Source organism: Channa argus, chromosome 2, assembly GCF_033026475.1.
Source record: "Channa argus isolate prfri chromosome 2, Channa argus male v1.0, whole genome shotgun sequence".
NCBI classification, from domain to species: Eukaryota; Metazoa; Chordata; class Actinopteri; order Anabantiformes; family Channidae; genus Channa; species Channa argus.
In genome coordinates, this window is record NC_090198.1 from 19,683,428 (window position 1) to 19,704,795 (window position 21,368).

Consider the following 21,368-nt stretch of genomic DNA (forward strand, 5'->3'; position numbering starts at 1 on the left):
TATCTCTACTTCTAGCAGAAAAATGCCTTGAAATGACATCAGCTTGGAGGAACCTTCAGTTTAGATTATGTTGTCTTTTTCCTCATATTATAGCAAATGACATCATCTGAACTCCTAATTATAAAAATAAACTCCTCCGGGTGATGTCATCTGGAGGGATTTTTCAGCTATAAACAGGGAAATATTTAATGTGGGGAATTCAGAAGGAAGAAACTAAAGCCATAGAAGGCCAGTTGGAAATTGGTGAAGTCGCTCTTTAGCCAAATCCTAGTATTGTTTTATCATATTTAAACCTATTTTCCGTAATGGTTTCGGAAGCCACAGCAGCTAATGACATCGGGAACCTAACTGGGCTGTCATTTCAGAAAATCCAATGTGCTGTACAGTATGTACAGACCAGGCAATTTAACAAGGCAGTTTAATTTAGGGGATTTGCAGGACTTGCTATAAGGTTGCTTCTGCAAGCCACTGCATCGCCAGTTTTTATATATTTTCAGTTACAGAAACCTCAGTTGGAGAGGATTTAGTAATTTTTTTTTCCTCCTGGCTATAATTTTACTTGTCACCATAATTTAATGGAAGTGTAAATGTGATGCAATTGGTAGTTACATTGTCAGACACCTCCAATTTGACAAAAGTTGGTTGTGATTCAAACTGCTGACCAATTTTATTCATAAATTAGCAGATTTCTAATTAGAAGCGTTGTGCATAAATGTGTACAGTACAAGGTTGGAATTAGCTGAACAACATTTATCATATAGAGATGACACATCTGAAAAAATATGACAATTAACTTTGACGTTACAGGGTCAGAGGTTTGAACTGGACCAGACGGTGCTTGGTGTTAAATAAGTTACAAAAATATGCAATAGTTAATTATTAGTTCATCATCCTCATACATTCTCTTTACTGAAGAAACTACAACGAACAGACTTTTTTAATAAAATTTTTATTATTACCTTTGTATTATTTTCTGTATACAAGGATGTGTAACAAAAGCCAAATAAGCAATCCATTTAGTCCTTTAAAAAATGGTAAGGCATGTCTGCTTTATATAACCATCAACTTCTGTTCCCCCAAATCACTTTAAACAGCGTGCACCGACAGCTCTAAAAACCTTAATGTGCTCCTTAGTTATCTGATTTAGCAAATCACAACAGCACCACACTCACAGCATGTTTTAGCAAAAGTGCAACAAATGATTAACACCAAAATGGAGATGCATAACACATTCTGTACTAAACATTCTGTAAAAACAAACTCAACCAGCTGCAATTGGACTTTTCTTGTTTTGAAATGCCAGGGACAATGAATGAAACAAAACAGAAAAAGGCTCACAGACAAATTAAGTTAAGCACGGTGACATTTCAGACAGTGATACTGAATGTTCAAACAGGGTAACAGATTGTCAGGATGGAAGAGAAGCATACACAAGGCCATGGAAAATGGCAAGACTGCGTCTCATCATAATGAGAGACGGCTGTTTGTACCAATTCAACCAACTTCTGAAACGCCTCTTTTCACGATTCACTTTCTATACTATATTTCAGAAACGCCACTGAAGCCCTGCTCCATCCTCCAAAAGCCTTGTTGCAATCACATTTCTTGTAGAGGCTCTTGTGGGTGCACTTAACCATTGTATGGCTGCAGATGGTTACTGGGTTTTTACACTTTCACAAACACAGTTGTTAAGCCTCACTGAGGAGGCAGCCGTGCCAAAGCTTAAACAATGTCAGTGTCTGAAGCCACACAGCTAACTTCCTGCCTTATTATCGAACACACACTTTACCAATTGTTCTGCCTCACTTCCAGCCCTGATTTAGAAATACCTGCCTCCACAATGATTTTTAGTACTTCAAAGCTGAATTTATGGCTGTGTTTGACTGCAGTGATATATAACACACTAACTTGCACATCTAATCCATTTCCCCTTGTTACATACTGTATATGTGGCTAATTTATGCTCTAAAGTCACTAAAACACAGATTATTTGAATGTCTGTAGTCAGTCACCTCAGAAAATAGTCACACCTCTTCACTTTGAAAAAGACATTGTGCACATAATGACAAAATTAAATCATGTTTTTATATTGGTTTGCCAAATGTATTAAAAAAATAAAAACTAAAATTTCTCATTTTCAAAGGTATTTAGACTTTTAATTTATTACCTTGTAGAAGCCCATTTCGCAACAATTACAACTTTCAATTTTGTTGGCTTTGTCCAACTTGGCACACACTTGGGAACTGTCATCTTCATGTCTCTCCATAGATGTTCCGTGGGGTTTAAATATGCTTTTTCTGGGACATTCAAAGACAGCCACATACTTGTGTTGTCTCGGCTGTGTGCTGCAGGTTATTGTCTCGCGGGAAAGTTTACAAGTCATCCCAGTTTCAGGTGTCATGATCGTCTAGAGCAGGTTTTCTTCTAAGTGTGTTTTCTGACCCTGCTGCTAAAAAGAATCAGGAGAAACAGTGCTGCAATTTCTAATCAAAGAGTTTAATTTTGTAATATCAAACCTTTTTTCTCCTTCTGATTCCTTTAATTGGCATTTGACAAACTCTAAGCAGCCTGTCATATGACTTTTAGTTAAGGATGGATTCAGTCTAGCCACCATAAAGGCCTGAGGGACCGACTCCAATTAAGTTCTAGACACATCTCCGAGAAAAATAATTATGTAGACTGCAACAACTAAGGCTTTGAATACCTTTGTAAATGAGATGTCTAATATTTAATAGATATGCAAACATTTCAGCACTCTGCCTTTGTTGGTTATTGAGAGGCGATTGACAGACAGAAATGGCAAATTTAGCAATTTAAAATTTAATCCACAACACAAGACAGTATGTTAAAGTGAAGGGTACTGAATGAATACTTTCTCTAGCCACTGTGTATTCTCTAAGAAATGTAAACATGTGAAGCTATAATTATCTGCCCGAGCTTCAATCCAACAGCCCAACTCAATAGGCTATAATTTTCATACAAGTTCTCCTTGAATGCAATTATCTGCTATCCAGGAATCGTGACAGCTAGTAACTTTGAAGGTATTTTATTTAATATTCAGCGCATTAAAAAGTTACTGATGGATGTCCATCCTGTCCAACTACCTCCCATCTGTCTCATCTTGCCGGCTCACTGGTTATTCCAGATCAGGATCCTCATCTTTTATATTTCGTTAGCACAGTTGGGTGGTGGACTTTCTGATACCAAGATACCATCTGGCAGAGGACACATGAGCAGTTCCTTAATGTATATGCAAGAGAAAAGTGCTATAGGGTGTAAGTCATGTGTACCGTAACTTCTGCATAAACAATATGCAGCACTTATGTCTCTATCTCATACAGCTTTTGACCTGTAAGGAGCTCAACAGGCCCATCTGCATGCACTTCTTCTGCAAATCTGAAGAGACAGGCCCAGATATATATTTTGATTTATATATATATATTATTTGTATACTTATTTATCTCTCTTTATACCTACTTATCTCAAGTTTTCATCTGGATTTAATGTAAATTTAAAATTAAGTTGCAAAAAATCAACATACGAAAACGTATGTTAAGTGAATGAAGTTGGGTGCACTGATACAAACGTGCTTGTTGGTGCTAAATATCAAGCCCTGTGCTGTTGACCCATTGCAGAAGAGGGCACAGAGATATGATTTAAAACAAAAAACAAAACTGAGTCGATCATCAAAAGTTAAAAAACAATATTAAAAGGGTCAATGAAATATGGCCATTTCAGAAAGGTGCTTCATTGGTCCACACTGCTGCTGCTCGTGTCTTCACGTGCTCTGTTTTCTCTGCACTTTCACATAAAATCTTTATCTATACACTAACTTTTCTCCTCAGCCAAGGTTGAAAATGTGCATTAAACAGATGGATGCGATCAGTTCAGTGTCTCCTTTCCTCTCGCTTCAGCTTTTATTCAGTCCTGTCACATTCTACCATTAAGGTTTACATCAGTGATTTAATTATATCATGTTGATTTTGGCGGGCGACTGTCACCTTCTTCTGTAGTGGTTTCTGTGGGTAGTGCGGTGACAGAGGTCAACTGTTCTGCAGTGAGATTCCTGTGGTGCTTTGGGTCTTTGCTCTCTTGTGAGTCGCATTAACAAACGGAGAAGGGAGTTCTTTATGGTTCTGTCTGGGTTAGGATGGCACCCCTGATGCTGGCACAAACTCTGGCATAGCCGATATCAGTCAGCTCTAGTTGTTTGGTGATTTCAAAAAATTATGTAAGCAACAGTGTACACCTACACCTGTCATTTGTGTGGAAATAGAGCATCACTTTTTTTGTTCGTTTGGATCTTGGAGGGTGCAGTCTGATGCTTTTTCTTCCCTCTTATGCTGGAAACAGAAGGAGAACTTATGTCCCAAGCTTGGTTTAAAATGCTACATGAAGTGCAGAGTGTCACACCTCTGCTGACACAAGCAACTTGCTTATTGGCCATGTTAAACCATTTGAGGTGCTTATGATCAGATGGGTCTGGACGCTTCAGACACACTCCAGTGTGAGGGTGGCTGACTCAAAGGCCCTCTGTTATATAACAACAAAGCTTTACCCCTATTTGTTTCACCAGTATGCCTGCAACATTTCTCCAATTTGTCTTTTCTGTATGACCTGATGTCATGGCCATTGTATTGTGTTGGTGGAGTGCAAGCTATTGGCTTTGCTCCCTGGGCCTCCAGAGCCTATTAGAGGTCAAAGCCCGTAGGAGATAGAATGAAGGTTATGAATAGTAACACTAGTTCTATAGTCAGAGCCCTCCAACCTTGGCACTGTGCTCTTTTTTCAGTTGCAGAATTTTTACATGTCCTCTAAAAACACATGACTACTTACACAACCTGTGGCCTGTAGTGGTGGGGGGTCTGTTCTCACTACATGCAAATTTCATTGTGGTGCATCAGAAGATGTTAGGTGTGAACCCGCAGAGCTTGTCACTGGGCTGTCAGCTCACAGAACTAGGGTTACTTAACTTGACCTTTCTCTCATGTAGCTATGTAGTATAAACAAGTTACAAAATAAGTCATAATCGTAAATTAAACAAAATAAATGGACATTTATTTCCATAGTTATATACCTAATATACTCTGAGTCCTCTGAGAAATAAAAAGATGTTTAAGTGCATGTTAAGTACCCAAACAGAAAGAAGTAAATTGGGTAACTAAACATTGTGAGCAGGCAATTGTAGTCTAATGGCTTAGCAATGTTGCAAAATTTACTTTTATTTTACTGTGATTGAATAATTTGTAAAAACAAATAAATTCATAAAAAAATTAGCCATTAACTAAACCAGTAATAATTATATTACAGTACAATATATACTGTAACTATTAATAGGTACAATACAATTAGTTAAATGATCTGAAAATATAAATCTTTTTCTATGGGATGAATGTTTTCTGTAGCTTTATAAACTTATGCAGCCAACAAAAATAATCTGTGCAAAGTAGTTCTCTTTCTTAGAGCTAATCAAATACAACAATAAAGTGGCTGTAAGAACTGCAGTTTCCTGAAGCCGCACTGATATGACCAAAAGGGAACCCAGCTAGCACTGCACAATCCAGTACCAACCAATCCAAAACAGTGTCCCCTGCATAAAGAAATGTAAAAGAACATTTTGTCACTTAACATCATTTCCACGCATGCACACATTAAGACTTTTGTGTGAGGGGGGAAGAAGACTAATAGGATAAACTGGGTTTTGTCTTTGCAACTTCATCATACAAAGAAAAAAAGCACTGGAAAAACCATCTCAAGATGGTTTAGCATTTCAGAAGAGAAACTTTAAAAACACCACATTTTCTTGTTTTCAGAGATGTGAAAGCTGGTTCAGTGATGGCACCGAGCATTCTTTGGGGGACGAGCAGGATGCAGCACTGCACTCACTTCCAGTCCTACCTTACAGTAGGCCATTCTCAACAGGTTTCCAGGAGGTTCTACATTTCCAGTGAGGGAACAGAAGTAGAACTTTCTGTTAAACATACTGTATGTGCCAGCATAAATGTCAGTGACTAGGCCACACCCGTGTATTATCTCCATTGAGTCTGGATCGCCCAGTGTGGGAGCGTAATGGCAACCATCACCAACAGTAGGGAAGGTCCACGGGAAAGCGACTTGCCTGCGGCTGCTGCGCGTTCGTCGCTCCTGTCCGCTCCAATCACAGGAGCCTCTGTTCCAACAAAAACAAACTCTGTTGTGCATCCATCAGAGCAGCCGCTGCCACTGCCAGAACTACTGCCCTCGTCACCTACAGCAAAGAAATCACACAAATTAAGATGTACATAATCAATGATAACATCACAAGCAGCTATTAGTTAAGAATTTGGTTACTTGCTTTGCTAATCTAAATAAGTCCGTGTTCAGTGGAAATATTTGCAGCCACTGACCACAGAGTTGTCTGGACTAAGCAAAGGACATTAACCATTCAAATACACTCAGAGTGAATGCATCAGTTTCATAATGCTATTAGGTTTGGACCTTATTCTGACTGTGAGGAGTAAATTTACTATGTTGCTCGTTTATCCTCTATTCAAGTTTATTACAAAACTAGGCCAAGCATGTTTGTAAGATTAATGGCTAAACATCTACAACTTAACTAAGTATCACATCATTATTGTTTCAGAGTATATATGCATTCTTTTAAAGAGCTTTAACAAGGAAGTAAAGAGCTGTAAGTCCTGAGCTAGCACTGTCGCTAACATAATTACAGATTATTTGAGAACTGTATTTGTATTATCAAGTTTATAATTTAGCAGAGAAGATTAAAATAAAAGTTGATGGTGCAGGTGAGCTAACACTGTTTGTTCAGTGACAATGTCAAAACAGTTTATTACTGGGCAATATTCACTGCAGACTCCAAAGTACAAAACCTGCCCAACCTTCATTTGCTCAGGCACTTTATGCAGCATTTCACAATAATTAATTAATTTCACATAGCAAAAAAATGTGCTTATTGTGACAGAAAATGGCCAAAGATGGTGGTTATCAATAGTAGTGTGTGCCAAAAGTTGATCTGGATGTTTTACGACTTTCCACTAACAAAGTACAGTAGCATAGCATAGTGCTTTTCTTATTTTGTATGCTTCTGTGAGATTTGAACCTCTGCAACAGTCCTTGCTGTTCACCATTTGATCTGATGTTGAATAAGATGCAGCTCAATACAGAAAAACAAATATGATGGAAAATAAAATGGAGTTGAGAAACAAATTTTGGTGGCAGCAGTCATGCAGCCACACGTTTTATTTCCAGCTCAGAGAACCTTCCATCTAGTCAGCTCAAGGGGATCCACAGCATCAGAAAGAAAGAATAGTTTCTGACATGGCAGCAGTTGCGATGTACATTTTCCTAAACATAGGATTGGCCGTCTATCATTGTATGTGTCACCATACTTACAGCTATTTATTCTCCTAATAATGTCAGTCTCGCCTCAGTGCATCATTCATTCATCCTGTGTAGTTTTTTTGAATCGCTGCATGAGATCTTATTTTAAAAATAACATTTTCCAATTTCTGTGGTGGTTTATTGTGTCAGTGCATGTGTGTAGAAGGGTTCATCTCAAAATCAACAGGGAAACTTTACCTTTACCTGTACTTTCAAATCAGTGACAGTTTAGAGAACTTACTGGAGTCCTGAAAGTAGATGTCATTTCCATTATAGGCGTTCTTTAGCTTGTTGGTCATGACACGCAGGGCCATAATCTGCTGCCGAATCAATGTGTCAGGCCTGGTGATATCCACATCCACTTCTGGGTTGTTCACCTGGTTGGTTAGACCCTGCTTCACCACTTCAGGGAAATATCTGGAATATCACACACCAAGAAAACAATATTATAATAGTACCTGCAGCACAATTATGTTATTTTCTAGATTTACTACAAAGCTTGAGGATGACATAAGACAAGTCCGTAGTTCCTGTGAAAGGACAGGTCAAGATTTTTTCAAGAAACAGTACTCGCAGGAAAATACATTGAAAGAAGAGCTGTATTTTTTTCTTTTTTCTATGGCCACAGAGAGGTCTATAAAGGTCATAAAAGAGCCACATACATTTTATTGTTTCAAAAGGATGTGTACTCACATTAAAAATGTTTGTGCATTTGTAAAAATGATTTGTATTCATGTAAACAGCTGAGGCTGTATGAATACTATTATGTCTACAGATACAAAGCAGAAAACTACATGTACAACTCAGTGCTCAAATGTCCCAAAGCGTGTGTGACGATGAGGTTACAAGTATGAATCTGATTACATAATGCTAGGCAGAGAGCAGATGGTCCTTTTGCAGGTCCTGAAAAGTGTAGTAGGTTGAGACTGTCTACTTCACCGTGCTGCAGCTTTCTTGTGTTTTTCAGGGGTGGCACAAACACCATCCGGTGAGAACATCAAGTTCACAGGGATACTAACACACACTAAGACACTTTGCTATCTTAGCAGGCAGAATTGGTTTTGTCACAACAGTAACCTGGTGCTGTATATTGATAATACATTCTACCAGATAAAGCAGCCATCCTGGAATCCTACACAGCCAATTCAATGCAAGTGGCATAAATAACACATACATTTTAAAAATATATATTATTTACAGTAGTATTAACTAATCCCAGCTGCAGCATGGAGTGGAAGAGCCAGTCGTCTGTTGTCAAATAAACAGCTTTTAGAACCTGTGATGGGAAAGTGACCATCTGCCCTCTGATTGGATAGACATGTTTTCGGCTTTGCATCTGTAGACAATGTGTTATTCAAACAGCCTCAATTGTTCGTATGAGTATAAATTGTGTAGAAATTTATTTTTTTTTATTAAAATTACAAATTTGTTCTACCAATACAAAGCTTCTATACAGAAGCACACCCTGTCTTTATTCTTTTTATAAATTTTGGAGGTGCCGGACAAAATTCACAGATCTCAAAGTTTAAACAAACCTGATATCCTGCAATCATGAGGCTGCAGCTGTCTACATTAGCCAGATAAAATTAGTATCTTTAGACTTTTTGAGGATATTGGCTTTTTTGCATTACGGTCCTTTACTGCAGCCCAGGAAATATAAAGATAGAATTTGGACAAAAAAGACTCTGGAACTCTGGAAGACGCTAACTGCTCTTGTCTAAGTCAAACTCATATCTCATATTGGTTTCAACTGAACTTTAGACCCCCAGTAGTCATAATCTCATACAATAGAATTCCATTAGATAGGAACCTTTTCAGAGTCAACTGAGTTCAGCATCCGTGAGCAAGAGTTGGACAATGTGAACATCAAGCTTTTTCAAGATTATATTTATAATATAAACAAAATCACGTTAAAATCCATGCTGATTTCACACTGTGAGATGTAAAAAGCAGTAGAGTCACTAAAGCACTACAAATCATTTAAATGAAGCCATCAAGCAGCGTTGGTGACACTGAATCGCTGAAAATCTACTGTATGATGCCGAGCTCAACACGTCGCAGATTCAGAAAACACATGCAAATTGTCAAAACAAGCAAATGAAGACATGCACCTCACATTTAAACCAAAATAGCTGCAAATGAATAAAACATTGGTCTTTATGCTTCTCGAGCGTGAGGAAAATTGGAAAATTTTAAATGCAGCATATTTTGTATGTTGTCAAAGTGGTGAAGATGTTTTGTTTTTACCTTGGTTGTGTGGCAATGTTTGTCTGCCACCAAAGCAATACAATTACAGAAGTTAGAGAGCTGATCCAGTTGTTGTACAGCCATTGTGTCCATATCTTTCTCTTAAAGAAGTGTTTTGACATCCTTGTGTTCTCCACAACACCATACAGATATGTCTTATAAGCTGCAGCTGCCGTGTTCAAACAGCTGGGACATTTGCTCAACTGCATAAGAAAACTTAAACAAGCAAGAAAACTTGCAAAGGAGGAGCACATTTAGAGTTCTGTATTCCAAAAGCTCATGTTTCAACCTAACTCAGTGCTTTAAAAAAAAGAAAAAAATAGATTTTAAACTACCAGGTCACGCGAATGAACAAGAATTCTGTATTAGAAGCAATTTCCCAAAAACAATTGTTAAAATAAATGAATAATGATAATAAAATAAATCTTGAAATTCATTACGTACAACTGTATGTTTATTTTCTATGATATCCCTAACCCTGATAAAATGGACACTAAATTGATAATTAACATAGATAGTAAGTAAACATCGAATGTCCATGTCATATACCCAATAGTTGTAAATAAAATCACTTCATTAAACCTCTCTAACTCTCAAATACAGAATTCACCAAATATAACCATGTACTACACAGATAATCTCTAGTATTGTGAATTATTTCTTGGGCAACAGGCTGGGAACTCACAAAGCAGACAAAGGAAAATTAGATATAATTTTAAGAGCTATTCTCTGTAATGACAGACGCTTAAATCAAACAAAACGTGCACTATGCATGTCAGATTTAATAGTCTATTTCATGTTGGGTGGTGGTTTCACTTTACTACAGAGAACCCTCAAAATGCCTAGGGCCCACAAATGACTAAATTCATCACCTTAATAAATCAAAAACAATTTAACTGCTGTTCAATGAAAACATATTGCAAAAGCAAGACTACATAAAAAAGGCAAGAAGAAAGATAGCTGCTGCAGTAATTGCAGTCTTGATTATATTTTAGACTTGTAGTTCGTGTGTGTGGAGGTTTCAGAATTGGTCGTTTTATTTAATACATTTTATGCAAACTAAGTTGCACAGTTTGTTTTTAAGCACAGGCAAATTTGATGATTTCATAACATGCTCCTAACATAGCCTGTCTGTTACTGACGTTTTATTGTCTCTGGGCAATTCATTAGCTACCAAATTTAGAGTGATCCTTAAAAATGATATTGGCAAGGGATAAGGGATAATGATAAGCAAGAGAATTAACATGTCTTTTATTGAACCATCTGGTGATTTAGTTATTTTGAGGGGGCCAAAGTGTTGGGGTGATAATTTTTTTATGCCAGTGTCTCTGATTTTCTGTCAGACAAAACAACTCATTGTCCAATCTACTGTATAGCTTGGTGATCCTCTACACAGTGCAATGGTGATAAGAGGTATTGGACACTCCTCAGTCCTCCGGGTATTAGAGACGCAGAGCTTATATAGAAGTTCTCCATATAAGCACTAACCATTGTACTTACAGAGAGAGTGTTAATCTGGGAACACTGTGTGGTTATTTTAATCCCTGGCAGGCAAAATGTGATAACCGGAAAGCAGAGTGACTTTGCTGTGGTTATAAAGAGCTGCAGAAGTCCTCACCTGCCCTTAGTGTGGCTGTTCCAGCACTGTTCCTCATCAGACTCTGTGAGCTTGCCCTTGGCACAGATGTCATTGGGCAGGTTGGACCAGAACCTTTTGGACTCCTTCAACTTCCCTTTGATGTCATTCACCTGCCATGGGCCAAAACAGAGGACAGATATATGTTAGGTAGAGAATATTGTATCGTTTGTATTTTATAAAGTCTGAGTGACTGAAGGTGAGAAATAAATCTACTGTCAAGTGGCTGTGGATAATAATAATCAGAGGTGCTCTGTGCCAGCAGGCAAGGCGAGCAGCTGCTTGGGGCCCCAGGCCAGCAGGGGGGCCCCCGTGGGGTGACAAAGGTTAAACTATGTACAGCATTGACTGTCTGCAAAGTTTACAGTGACACTACCAGTCGCAGACCTCGACTATCACTACATTGCAAGTAGCGTATGATTCAGTGTAAACAAATGAAGCAAGGAGAACCAGCTGATGGAAATGAAGAGGAGTTATTGTCGGAGCAAAACATGAAGAACAGGAGAAAAAGCTAGATAGTTGTAAGTGGAGCAGTGGAGAAAATAATAAATATAATAAACCGAATAGCTTTAGCTTAATGTTGTTATGTGGCTATAATTGTGGTGAAGAGACATTTGAATAACAGAATTTCCTCTGGTTTCACATTGTTTCTTTTGTTTATTTTGATGTGTCCATCTTTCCTGGAGTCACCAGAAGTCAATTTGTGAGCTTAGCTAGCAGCCTGCAAATAATCAGCTAACTTGGACAATACTTTAGTGGTAAATGATGAAATCTCTGTTCAAATGTTGAGCTATGAGTCCTAAGTTATGGAATTTAGATTCAAAGAAATTTGTAAAAGTGTACTGTAAATCACTGATGTATTACTGTAATTTATTTTGCAGTGTGCTGTATATTTTATTGTAACTTCCATATCTTAAGCAGAGTGGTTTTACATTGAACACATTTTTGCCTAGGGACAGACTCTAGGATTGCCATTGATAACAATAACACACAGCCTATGTAGTTCCACTGAATCATCCACTTTCTGTTTCTAAACTTCCAAAGAAAACTCCAAAAACCCGTCTTACCATTTGTTGTAGTTAAGATTTCATTATTGATAGCGTATTAAAATATGCAACAATACCTCTTCTAAAAACAATCAAATTATTAACCTAACACGAGTACCACAGACTCCAATAGATTCATTTCTATATATGAGTGTGACACATGTTAAACATTCATATGGCAGTAAAAGTGTGTGGAGTTGCAAAACCCCTTCTGTTCTTTTATTCCATTAGGAGAGGGGTACTGTTGAGCTGCCTAGAATTCTTCTTCCTCGGTGTGCTTCTTGTCCACCTCCATCCATATTGTGCTCATCTCTGATTCATACAAGACAGGCTTGGGGTTTTGAATTTTATATCTGGCATGAGTGGTCACCCCTGACTGATTCCATCTGGACTCAGCACGAAGATTGACCTGGTGACCAGCAAATAAGGGTAAAAAAAAAATCAAAAAACCAAGCTTTGAATGAGACTCTTCTCTTCTTTCCCTCTAGTAACATAAAAAAAAATAGTTTTGCTGTTAGTATGTCAAGAACATGTCAGAAAAAAATTACTAAATTACTCTGACCCTGGCATATGTTAAATAAAACATTTGTAACAGTTACCTGTGTTCATTAAACAGAATCCTGTGTGCAAGTACAATGCTAAGCTTCTGTCACAGGAGAGTAAGATGATACATATACACAGCACCAGTTCAACTAAAAAGTTAAGATAGTTTCCTGGATTATAAAACTTAAAGCAACAGTTCAATACTCAGGAAATACGGTACACTTCTTTTTGACCCAACCCCTGACAAAATGTTAGTGTAACCTGATCTGACACATTGCTATTATTAACCTTAATTCATTTACAAGCTTGTTTCCATAAGTTTCAGAAGATGTACAATGGTGACAACATGCATCTAAGGATGAGTAGACTGACGATGTACTTTATATATACAGATCATTTTAACTGAAAAACACAAGACCAGTTTGGATGATTTTCACACAGCTTGTCATTATGAAGAGTGATGAAATGCCACTGTATACTAAACATGACCACCAGGAATCAAACTGTTGTGAGAGTAAGAGAAGAGAGCCACAAAATTGAAGCAGCTAAAATCAACACATCAGGCTAGCAGCACAATAAATGTAAAATCAATTGAACAACAAGACTTTGCAGGGAATTGTCATTTTCAACAAAAATATACAGTAAAACCAATGTAGTGTGCAGCAAAGTCACTAACACCTACATCATATGAACACTTGGGTTTCCTCTGAGTACTCTGATTTCCTCCCACAGTCAAAAGATATGCATTTTAGTTGTCTATCTGTGTATGTCTCTCTGTGTTGGCCCTGACAAAGACTGGCGACCTGTCCAAGGTGGAACCCACCTCTTGCCCAAGAGCGGGGCTGACAAATTCAGTGAGGAAAATGAGTGCAGCTACAGCACAAAAAAGCATACAGTAAGTGAGAATAAGAAAGCAATTGATAAAAAGTCAAAACAAAGCACAATTCCATAGAAGTATACCCCGCACTATTAAAAAAAAAGTGAAGCCACACACACAAACACACAGCCCACTATTAGACAGGTGATATATTCATTTTGAATGTGTGTGCGTTTTAAAATATATTTTGGCAAGAGAAACATTGTTGATGGGTCACGACCGTCTATGTGAAATTCTATTGCTTTCAACAGTGCTGCATTTTTTTCGGTAAATTGTTTTGGACTTAAACCAATTTCAACTGCTGAATTCAAGGCTCTGGAAAACACAGACTGCAAAATATCTGTCTCATATTGTGTATACCCATATGTTTCAAACTATAAGAATGAATGCAAAGCCCAAAGCGTCTATTCCTAATCTTTTCTTAGTAACATTTCAACTGAGTTTTCAAAGTACACAGACATCTACATAGAGTATTTGATTTCAACCTCAGAGACAAAGCCACATGTTATTCCTAATGATTGTTAAATTAGGAAGACCTGCCATGGCTGAAGTCTTTGAACCACACAGTCTTAGCAGAGGTTATTAGAGTTTATTCAGAATTTAGCCCTTGGCACAGGGCTGTGGTAGTAACTGAGCAGAAACAAAATTACATTTCCAGAAACAGTAAACAAACATGAGAAATCACACGCTTCCCACTGCTTATTCCAACTCAATTAGTTAACAAGTGTGGCGTGAGTGACATGAGTTAATGTAACTTCTGTAACTTCAGGCCTGTTCTTGGTAATGGACACAAAAGAAAATGCACCAATGGCATTCTGTGGCAAAGCTGTGGCATTCAGTTATTTTTATAATCTTGTTCATGCAGGTGTAAGTTTATTGCATAGTGTTTTTAGTCTAACAAGTTTGTTTTTAATTACATAAGATCAATTAAGCTAGAGTCCCTATTTTAATTCAAAATATTTTATATGCTTTTCCAGTTGTACTGCATATTTTAGGTAACAGGTATTAATCAGTGTGTTCATTTACACATTCTGTTAGCAGATCGGGTTTCACACATTTTTCACCAGTACTAACTATTGTGTTAAAGTATTGTGCAAAGTTTTTCTGCTGAAAATCACAAGTCAGGAGTCAGACAGGTAGCTGTGTTCAGAACAGAGGTCAAAGTTCCTTTTTATAATACATTTGTAAATCATCAATCATTTGTATTAGAATATACAGTACATAGAAAAGACTTACCTAAATTTACTGCACACAATTTATAACCCCTGGAGCTTAAGGGCACTGTTTAGTTGTACTGTACCAGTGCTGTTTAATTCGAAATGAATTTAAATAATGAAGTTAGTTCAGTTAGTGAATTGCAAATACTCCTTTTTAAACCCGTCTTTGTTACTTTCCATACAAGCTCTCTGTTTGATGACATAAACAATAAAGTAGAAAGTAGTGCATAAATTAATGTTTGCACTACAAAGAGTACAAACACAAGATATTTTGTAATTTTCAAAACAAAGGGTCTATAATTCCAGGAAATATGTGGCCTGATCCATCGTCGGTGATCACTGCAAAAATGACTGCACCTGTGGTTTCAACTGAAGACTAACTGCAATACCGATAGCCTGCAAACACCAAATTTCCTTTTTGCCCCGGGTGTTATCTAATGTCACATAGCTCTCCTCATGGTAAGGCTTTGCCTGAACATTTAAGAAACCAGATTGAGCAAACTAATAAAGATTCAGGAGTGGATAGGTGGATAGGTGGGCTACTGAACATAAACAGTCTGCCAAATAGAACACTTTTGTCAGAGAAAAGCAATTTACATTTCTCTGGATCAGCTGTGGCCCAGCATCATAGGTGTGGGACCAGCCTAAACTACAACAGTAAATGCATGGTGCCCCCCATAAAAAGTGGAGGTGGGAGTGTACTGGAGAGGAAGATGAATCTGTAAACTGAAAATGAAAAGATAGGTCCCAGTCTCGAGACACTATCAAGTATTTTCCACCACGTCAATGATCTCAAAGTCACTGTGAAAGGTTTTAAAGAAGAAAACTGTCAGAATGACCTGGCCAAGGTAGTCCCCTGCAGTCTGAGTGTGGAGGGACTTCGTATTGAAGCTCATACCATGTTCAGCCTTAGTGCTGCATTTGTCACAGAAAGAGCTTCAGAAGCAAGGAGAACACAAGAGAGAGACAGAGAGACAGAGAGATCTGCTCCTTCTTTAGCATCAAATGTTGACACTGTCAGACATTCATACTGAACGTCTTTCAGACTGTCTCATTCTTACCAAACAATTGTAGAGAATGTAGCTGCTTTCCTTCAACTTCAACCATTAACCATGGCCATCGCACAGCAGCACGTTCTTTAGAGAAATGCTCTGGCTATTTTACGCACTTGGCAAGCAGTGGTAAATTCATTAATTGTTTAAATCTTTGGTGTCTTCAGTAGACTTTTTACCTAAATACTTTTCTGCAGTGAAAGCATGCTGTACTCACGCTGTCTTTTCCTTGTTTCTAAAACAAATCAACCCAAAAACTTGCTTAGGTCCCTTCTCAAGGGAGGGGCAACTTAATGCGTTGCATACAGTTGCCGATGATATCACTAGTTCTCATCCATGCGCATAAACAAGGCATGAAAGTAGCTCATTCTCCTTGTTAAATGCTAAATGCACTGCCTACATCCTGATCAGTCATATCACGGGCATCATTGACAGCAGATAAAGTCCGGAATGTTGACTACAATGTGCATAAACAATTTCTCCTTATGTTTATGTATTCTATCCTGGTTTGTTACAAAAAAGGGTTGAAGGGTTGACTCCTTAGGCCTTGGATAGTACATGCAATTTACACATGCATATGCGTAGACAATGATAACATCCCCTGCATCATTGTTCACACACTTCCTTGCATACTTTGTCTAAGTCTAGAGAATTCAAAAAGCTAGCCATGAGGGGGCAGAGGTTCGAGACTGATACTGCCCCACATGCCATTTGCGTGATTGCATCTTGCAAAGCATTAATTTCTGACAACATCCACACACAACAGTCTAAACCAATGCAGGCTAAGCAAGGTCATCATTTTGTGTATGCAAATGTTCGTTAAAAGCAAGTACGTAGACTGCAGTGGCCTCTCTGCCTAATGGGGGCTGAGGTGGTTTTCTTCATGGTCCAGTTCCCTAGACTCTAATACAACTCTATATTTACAACTCTACAACAAAACTCCCTCAACAAAGCAACTGAGAAGACTCATCTTTAAAGACTGACAAAGCATCTTTCCACACAGCTGTTGAAGACCCATGCCAGGTCGGACGGAATCTGTCTTCAAAACAAAGCTGAACTTACAAAATTTTTAAAAAGCAAGAATAAAAAATTGGAGTCTTACTAATGAGGGGTAATGACTTGTAAACCTGTGTTAAATGGGCAGTATATGTAAAGGTATTTGGCTTCAGAACCTGGGTAACATATTTTTTATAAAAAGAGGGATAAAATGCTTTATGCTTGGTGGTCAGTTTGTGTGTGAGGCTGTGGGAGAGACAGTAGAAGAAGAGCAGGAGCTATCGCGTCAGCTCTGCCAAGCCTGAGGTAATAACACAGTGAGCAGCAACATTTCTTATCTTGGCTTTAGGCCACAGTAGCCTGTGGTTTATTCAATAAAGGCATAGCTGAATAGAGTATACACCGTATGCAGTATAAATTAACTGTGCTATTCCTGAGGGGGGCTACAATGGAAAACGACAACTTATATAACTACTTCTCATTATGCTAAATATTTAACAACGTTACACATCTGCATGTGCCAGCTGTTGCTCAGAAAATTATCCCTTACTGAGATTTAAAAATTAAATTAAAAGTTAGGAAATAGAGGGGTCAACCTCTTGGTTATCCAATTAAAGACTTGCACATTTACAAAGGACCACTCATTCCTGCCTCTAACCACTACTGCATCTACCTGGTATCCTGGTCTCAGACTCATTTTACAAATTATTTGGATTCAGTTTTTGGGATTTACATATTTTAGTTATTGAATTCATCTCTCTGTATCCATTTCTTAGAGTTACACTTGATTTGCTAAATTAGCATCTTAAGAATTATAATCCTTTTTCTGTATTTTGTATTTCTACTGACTAGTACAACTTTCAGTTTATGTTTTGTTAATGCCACGTTTCCAAATAAAGTAGTTACTTTTTTTATGTCCTGGCTATAAATGCTGTAAACCGATTAAAGCCTATCCAGTATGTTGCTTCCAGCCATCTTCACTATGCATAGTTCTATTGGAAATCCATGGCTAAAAACATGCCATTTGTTTTATGCTTGACCCTCTAGTTAAAGTTGGAACTCTCGTTACTCATTTTAAAGGTGGACACGAGCGATAGCCAAAAGCACGAGCACACACATTTATCAGTAGACAAGTGAACACGCAATCCTCATGTCCTAGTTACACTGGGGATTTGGGAGAGTGCATACAGTGAAGCCTCGGGTCTTAACAGGACATGAAAGGGCCTGCACCAACAGGATGCCACTGCAGGAGACTGCCCTCACATTTGATGTGATAATCTCGTCATGGAGACACCAAAGCTGGTTAGGTTTAACACATGCTGGTGTGGCTCTGATTCATGATTGCCCACAGCACCCTGGCACTAACAAATAATATGGGTCAGATCAGAATGCGCTTGGTGATTTTACTTCTTTGTCATATGGATATGGTCTGTTCTCACAAGAATGTTTGCAGACAGGAATATTTTAGGTGAACAGAGGTCAAAATGGAAGAATAACTCATATTTAAACATGTATACACTTATTTGGGAATGTCTGTATCCATGCCTGTGTCTTCCATCTGTATAAGATAATGTAAAGTCTATGCCAACAGTTTGAAGAGTTTTGCCTAAAGTTTAATTTAAATACACATAAGCACATAGTATATACAAACAGTGCACTGGGGGCGAAATGTGAAGACAAAAATCTAACCAGACAAAAATCTTTACATGAATGCCCAAGGCATCAAGTCTGACTTCAGCTAGAATAGTTAGTGCTTTCACCACATCTGTGCTTCTGCTGCTGCAGCCCCGGGGTTAGATGTAGCTGAACCTTCAGGGTTTCTCCTCTGCTCACTAGTATCCCTGAGCTGACTATGTACTGCTTACAGAAACCTCTAAATAAAGATAATGATGACAATAGCTACAGGGTAAATGGCAGAAGATAGTGAGAACAGTAATGCAGTTTTTTTCTCAGTTGGAACCTTGTCATTATTCATTTTAAGAATTTAGACACATAATAGCTTTTAATTAGTTTTATATATTGGAATAATTTACAATACCGTATTTGCTTAAAGTAATTTTTTTAAAGTTGGCGTGACAAGCAGAAAAGCATAAGTCTTGGTACAATGACACTAATTCAAAGTTATAAAAAATGAGATGATGTTTAAACTACAGCAAAGACAGGAGAGGCCTATGATTTAGAGAGGATATGACTTTATGACATGATTGCAATATGTCATCTTTAGGCTGGGAATCATTTAAAACTACTAATATGGATCCTTTGTCTGTCCCTGGAACTACAGTAACACCAATACCCTTGCCATAACAAAAATATCTCCCCCAAATCTGCTGTTTCAATAGTTAAGTTATCCTATGAGTTCTAATCTGTTCACTACTTTGTTTTGTGTAGTGCCTGAATTAGTGATTGAATTCATCCAAGGCTTTACTGCTGAGTCTTGGAAGTGATGTGAAGTGGCTGTTAATTTATTGAGGCATGTATGGCACCCTCTAGCAATGTAGGTCCAGTACTTTAATTAAGACTTTCACAGGTCATACCCACCTACTTCAGTTACAAGTAACATAGCAGTGATCTAACCTTATTTAACGCACAGACTGAATTGCAAATCTGAAAAAAAGTAACTCAAGTCCACCATGTCATTGTTATGTTCTTTCCATTTCTGTTAAATACCTGTGATATGTCAAGACAAAAGCTTAACAATAAATTGCTAATCAGTGTTATAAGTAACTTTCTGTCACTGGTTGTCACTGTAAAGGGTTGGGATTCAACATTGTAATTAGCCCCCTGCTTACATTTGTTAACAACAGGGGTTCTCTGCCCAAGAACACACAGATCATTAATAGTCTATCTTAATCGATTTCACAAAGACGTGATCTGCCATGACTCACTATGTTTGAGAAGAAAACATTAATTGCAACCAAAGTACGCACCATCAGCTTGTCAGTCTTGTCAAAATGACTCATACAACACCCGCTTTGGGAAGAATGAATAATAAAGAGATTTTTTCATGAGAGAGGGAACTACAGGCTGTTTGTATCTGAGACGGAACATCGATTTTATCTACTGGCATATAATGTTTCCATCTGTGCAGTCACTGATAAGCAGAGCTGATGGCTAGGGTGAAGTAGATGCTCTGGAGCTAAGCACAGCACTCACAGGCTCAAGGTTTTCTAATTGACTCATGCTATGACAAACATGAGGGTCAAGGTAATATCTGCACAGAGAAATATCTAAGAACTCAGGAGCTTGCAACTTTACGGCCATTACATTGAGAATATTAAATATGGTTTGTGGTTAGATTTGCAGAGGTCAAGGGGAAAGGGAAGGGAATCCAGCCCTAGTGTTGTGGTGTTGTGGAAGAACCAAGAGAGTGCAGGAGCTTCAGTAATGGACCTATTTGTTTCACAGAGACAAGAGCAGTTATCACAGCCAGATGTCGAGTTGTTTGGAGAAATGGCTGACATGGGAAATAAAAACCTCTGGTCAGTAGGAGTCTTTTAAGAGGGCTGAGTTTCTGGCAGGATAAGAAGGTATCAGAGGAGCAGTTTGCAGGAACTTACACACGAGGTCTCCTTCAACTGCCATCTCAACTTTTAATGCTGCATCAAAGTGGTGTTGCTTTATAGGTGGTATAAAACACTGCTGTTTTTTTTTTTTTTTTACCAATGCCTACCTGAGGATTTAGATGCTAATTTGTCTTCATTACATGTATAAAATGTGCTTCCAAACTGCTTGTTAAGTCAAAGTGTCAAGTGATCATTTGCACAGCAAAAGTCCAAGACAGTTTATCAGTGCTCTAATTTTCACAACAAGTAAAGTGGTTGCTAGAACATTTTACCCATCCTACTTATCATGTCTGCAGCTAATTATACAATAACTGGTTGTTCTGTAATCATAATATATAAATGGTAAATGGTAAAATGTCTTTCACATCTCTTACTTTAAACAACAGGCAGTAGGTGGTGTTAGTATGCAATTCACAACCTGTCCCCATGACAACTGCTTTGTCAAATAACTATGATTTTTACAACACTATATGTGTTTGTGTGCATTTTCCATTGCAATTATATTGCCATAAAAGGAAATGTTTATATAAGTGTTTTATAGTTTACATCTTTAGATATCAGTGGTAAAGAACCCACACACTGTATGTAGACAATACGGAATGTCATCGTCATTCTGCTCTCAGGTTATATGCACATGCCAGCAAGTTGCAGTGAATATTTATTATTAATTTGTTGCATTTTACAAATCAACGACATGAAATAGTTCACTTCAAAGCTGCATTTTATTGCTGGCCAGTGTCTAATCCAGCATTCTGAAAATCAGCTGTTATTAACTGCAATCAGGCTAACTCCCATGAATAGATTAGAGATG

General features: G+C 37.9%; 1 protein-coding gene across 3 annotated transcripts in view; it reads right to left on the minus strand.

The window, feature by feature from the left end:
• Nucleotides 1-642: 642 nt before the first annotated feature.
• The window catches only part of LOC137122946 (glypican-6-like), a 119,274-nt gene continuing 98,548 nt past the window's right edge, over nt 643-21,368 (minus strand). For 2 of the 3 annotated variants that reach the window (XM_067496205.1, XM_067496203.1), the window contains 4 exons: nt 11,246-11,376; nt 7,622-7,797; nt 6,119-6,247; nt 643-5,936 (listed from right to left, as the gene is read on the minus strand). In XM_067496205.1, the coding sequence (XP_067352306.1) occupies nt 5,830-5,936; nt 6,119-6,247; nt 7,622-7,797; nt 11,246-11,376 (543 nt within the window). In that variant the 3' untranslated portion in view covers nt 643-5,829. Of the gene's footprint in view, nt 6,248-7,621; nt 7,798-11,245; nt 11,377-21,368 lie in introns of all 3 variants that reach the window. The other variant, XM_067496204.1, reaches the window with a different exon arrangement.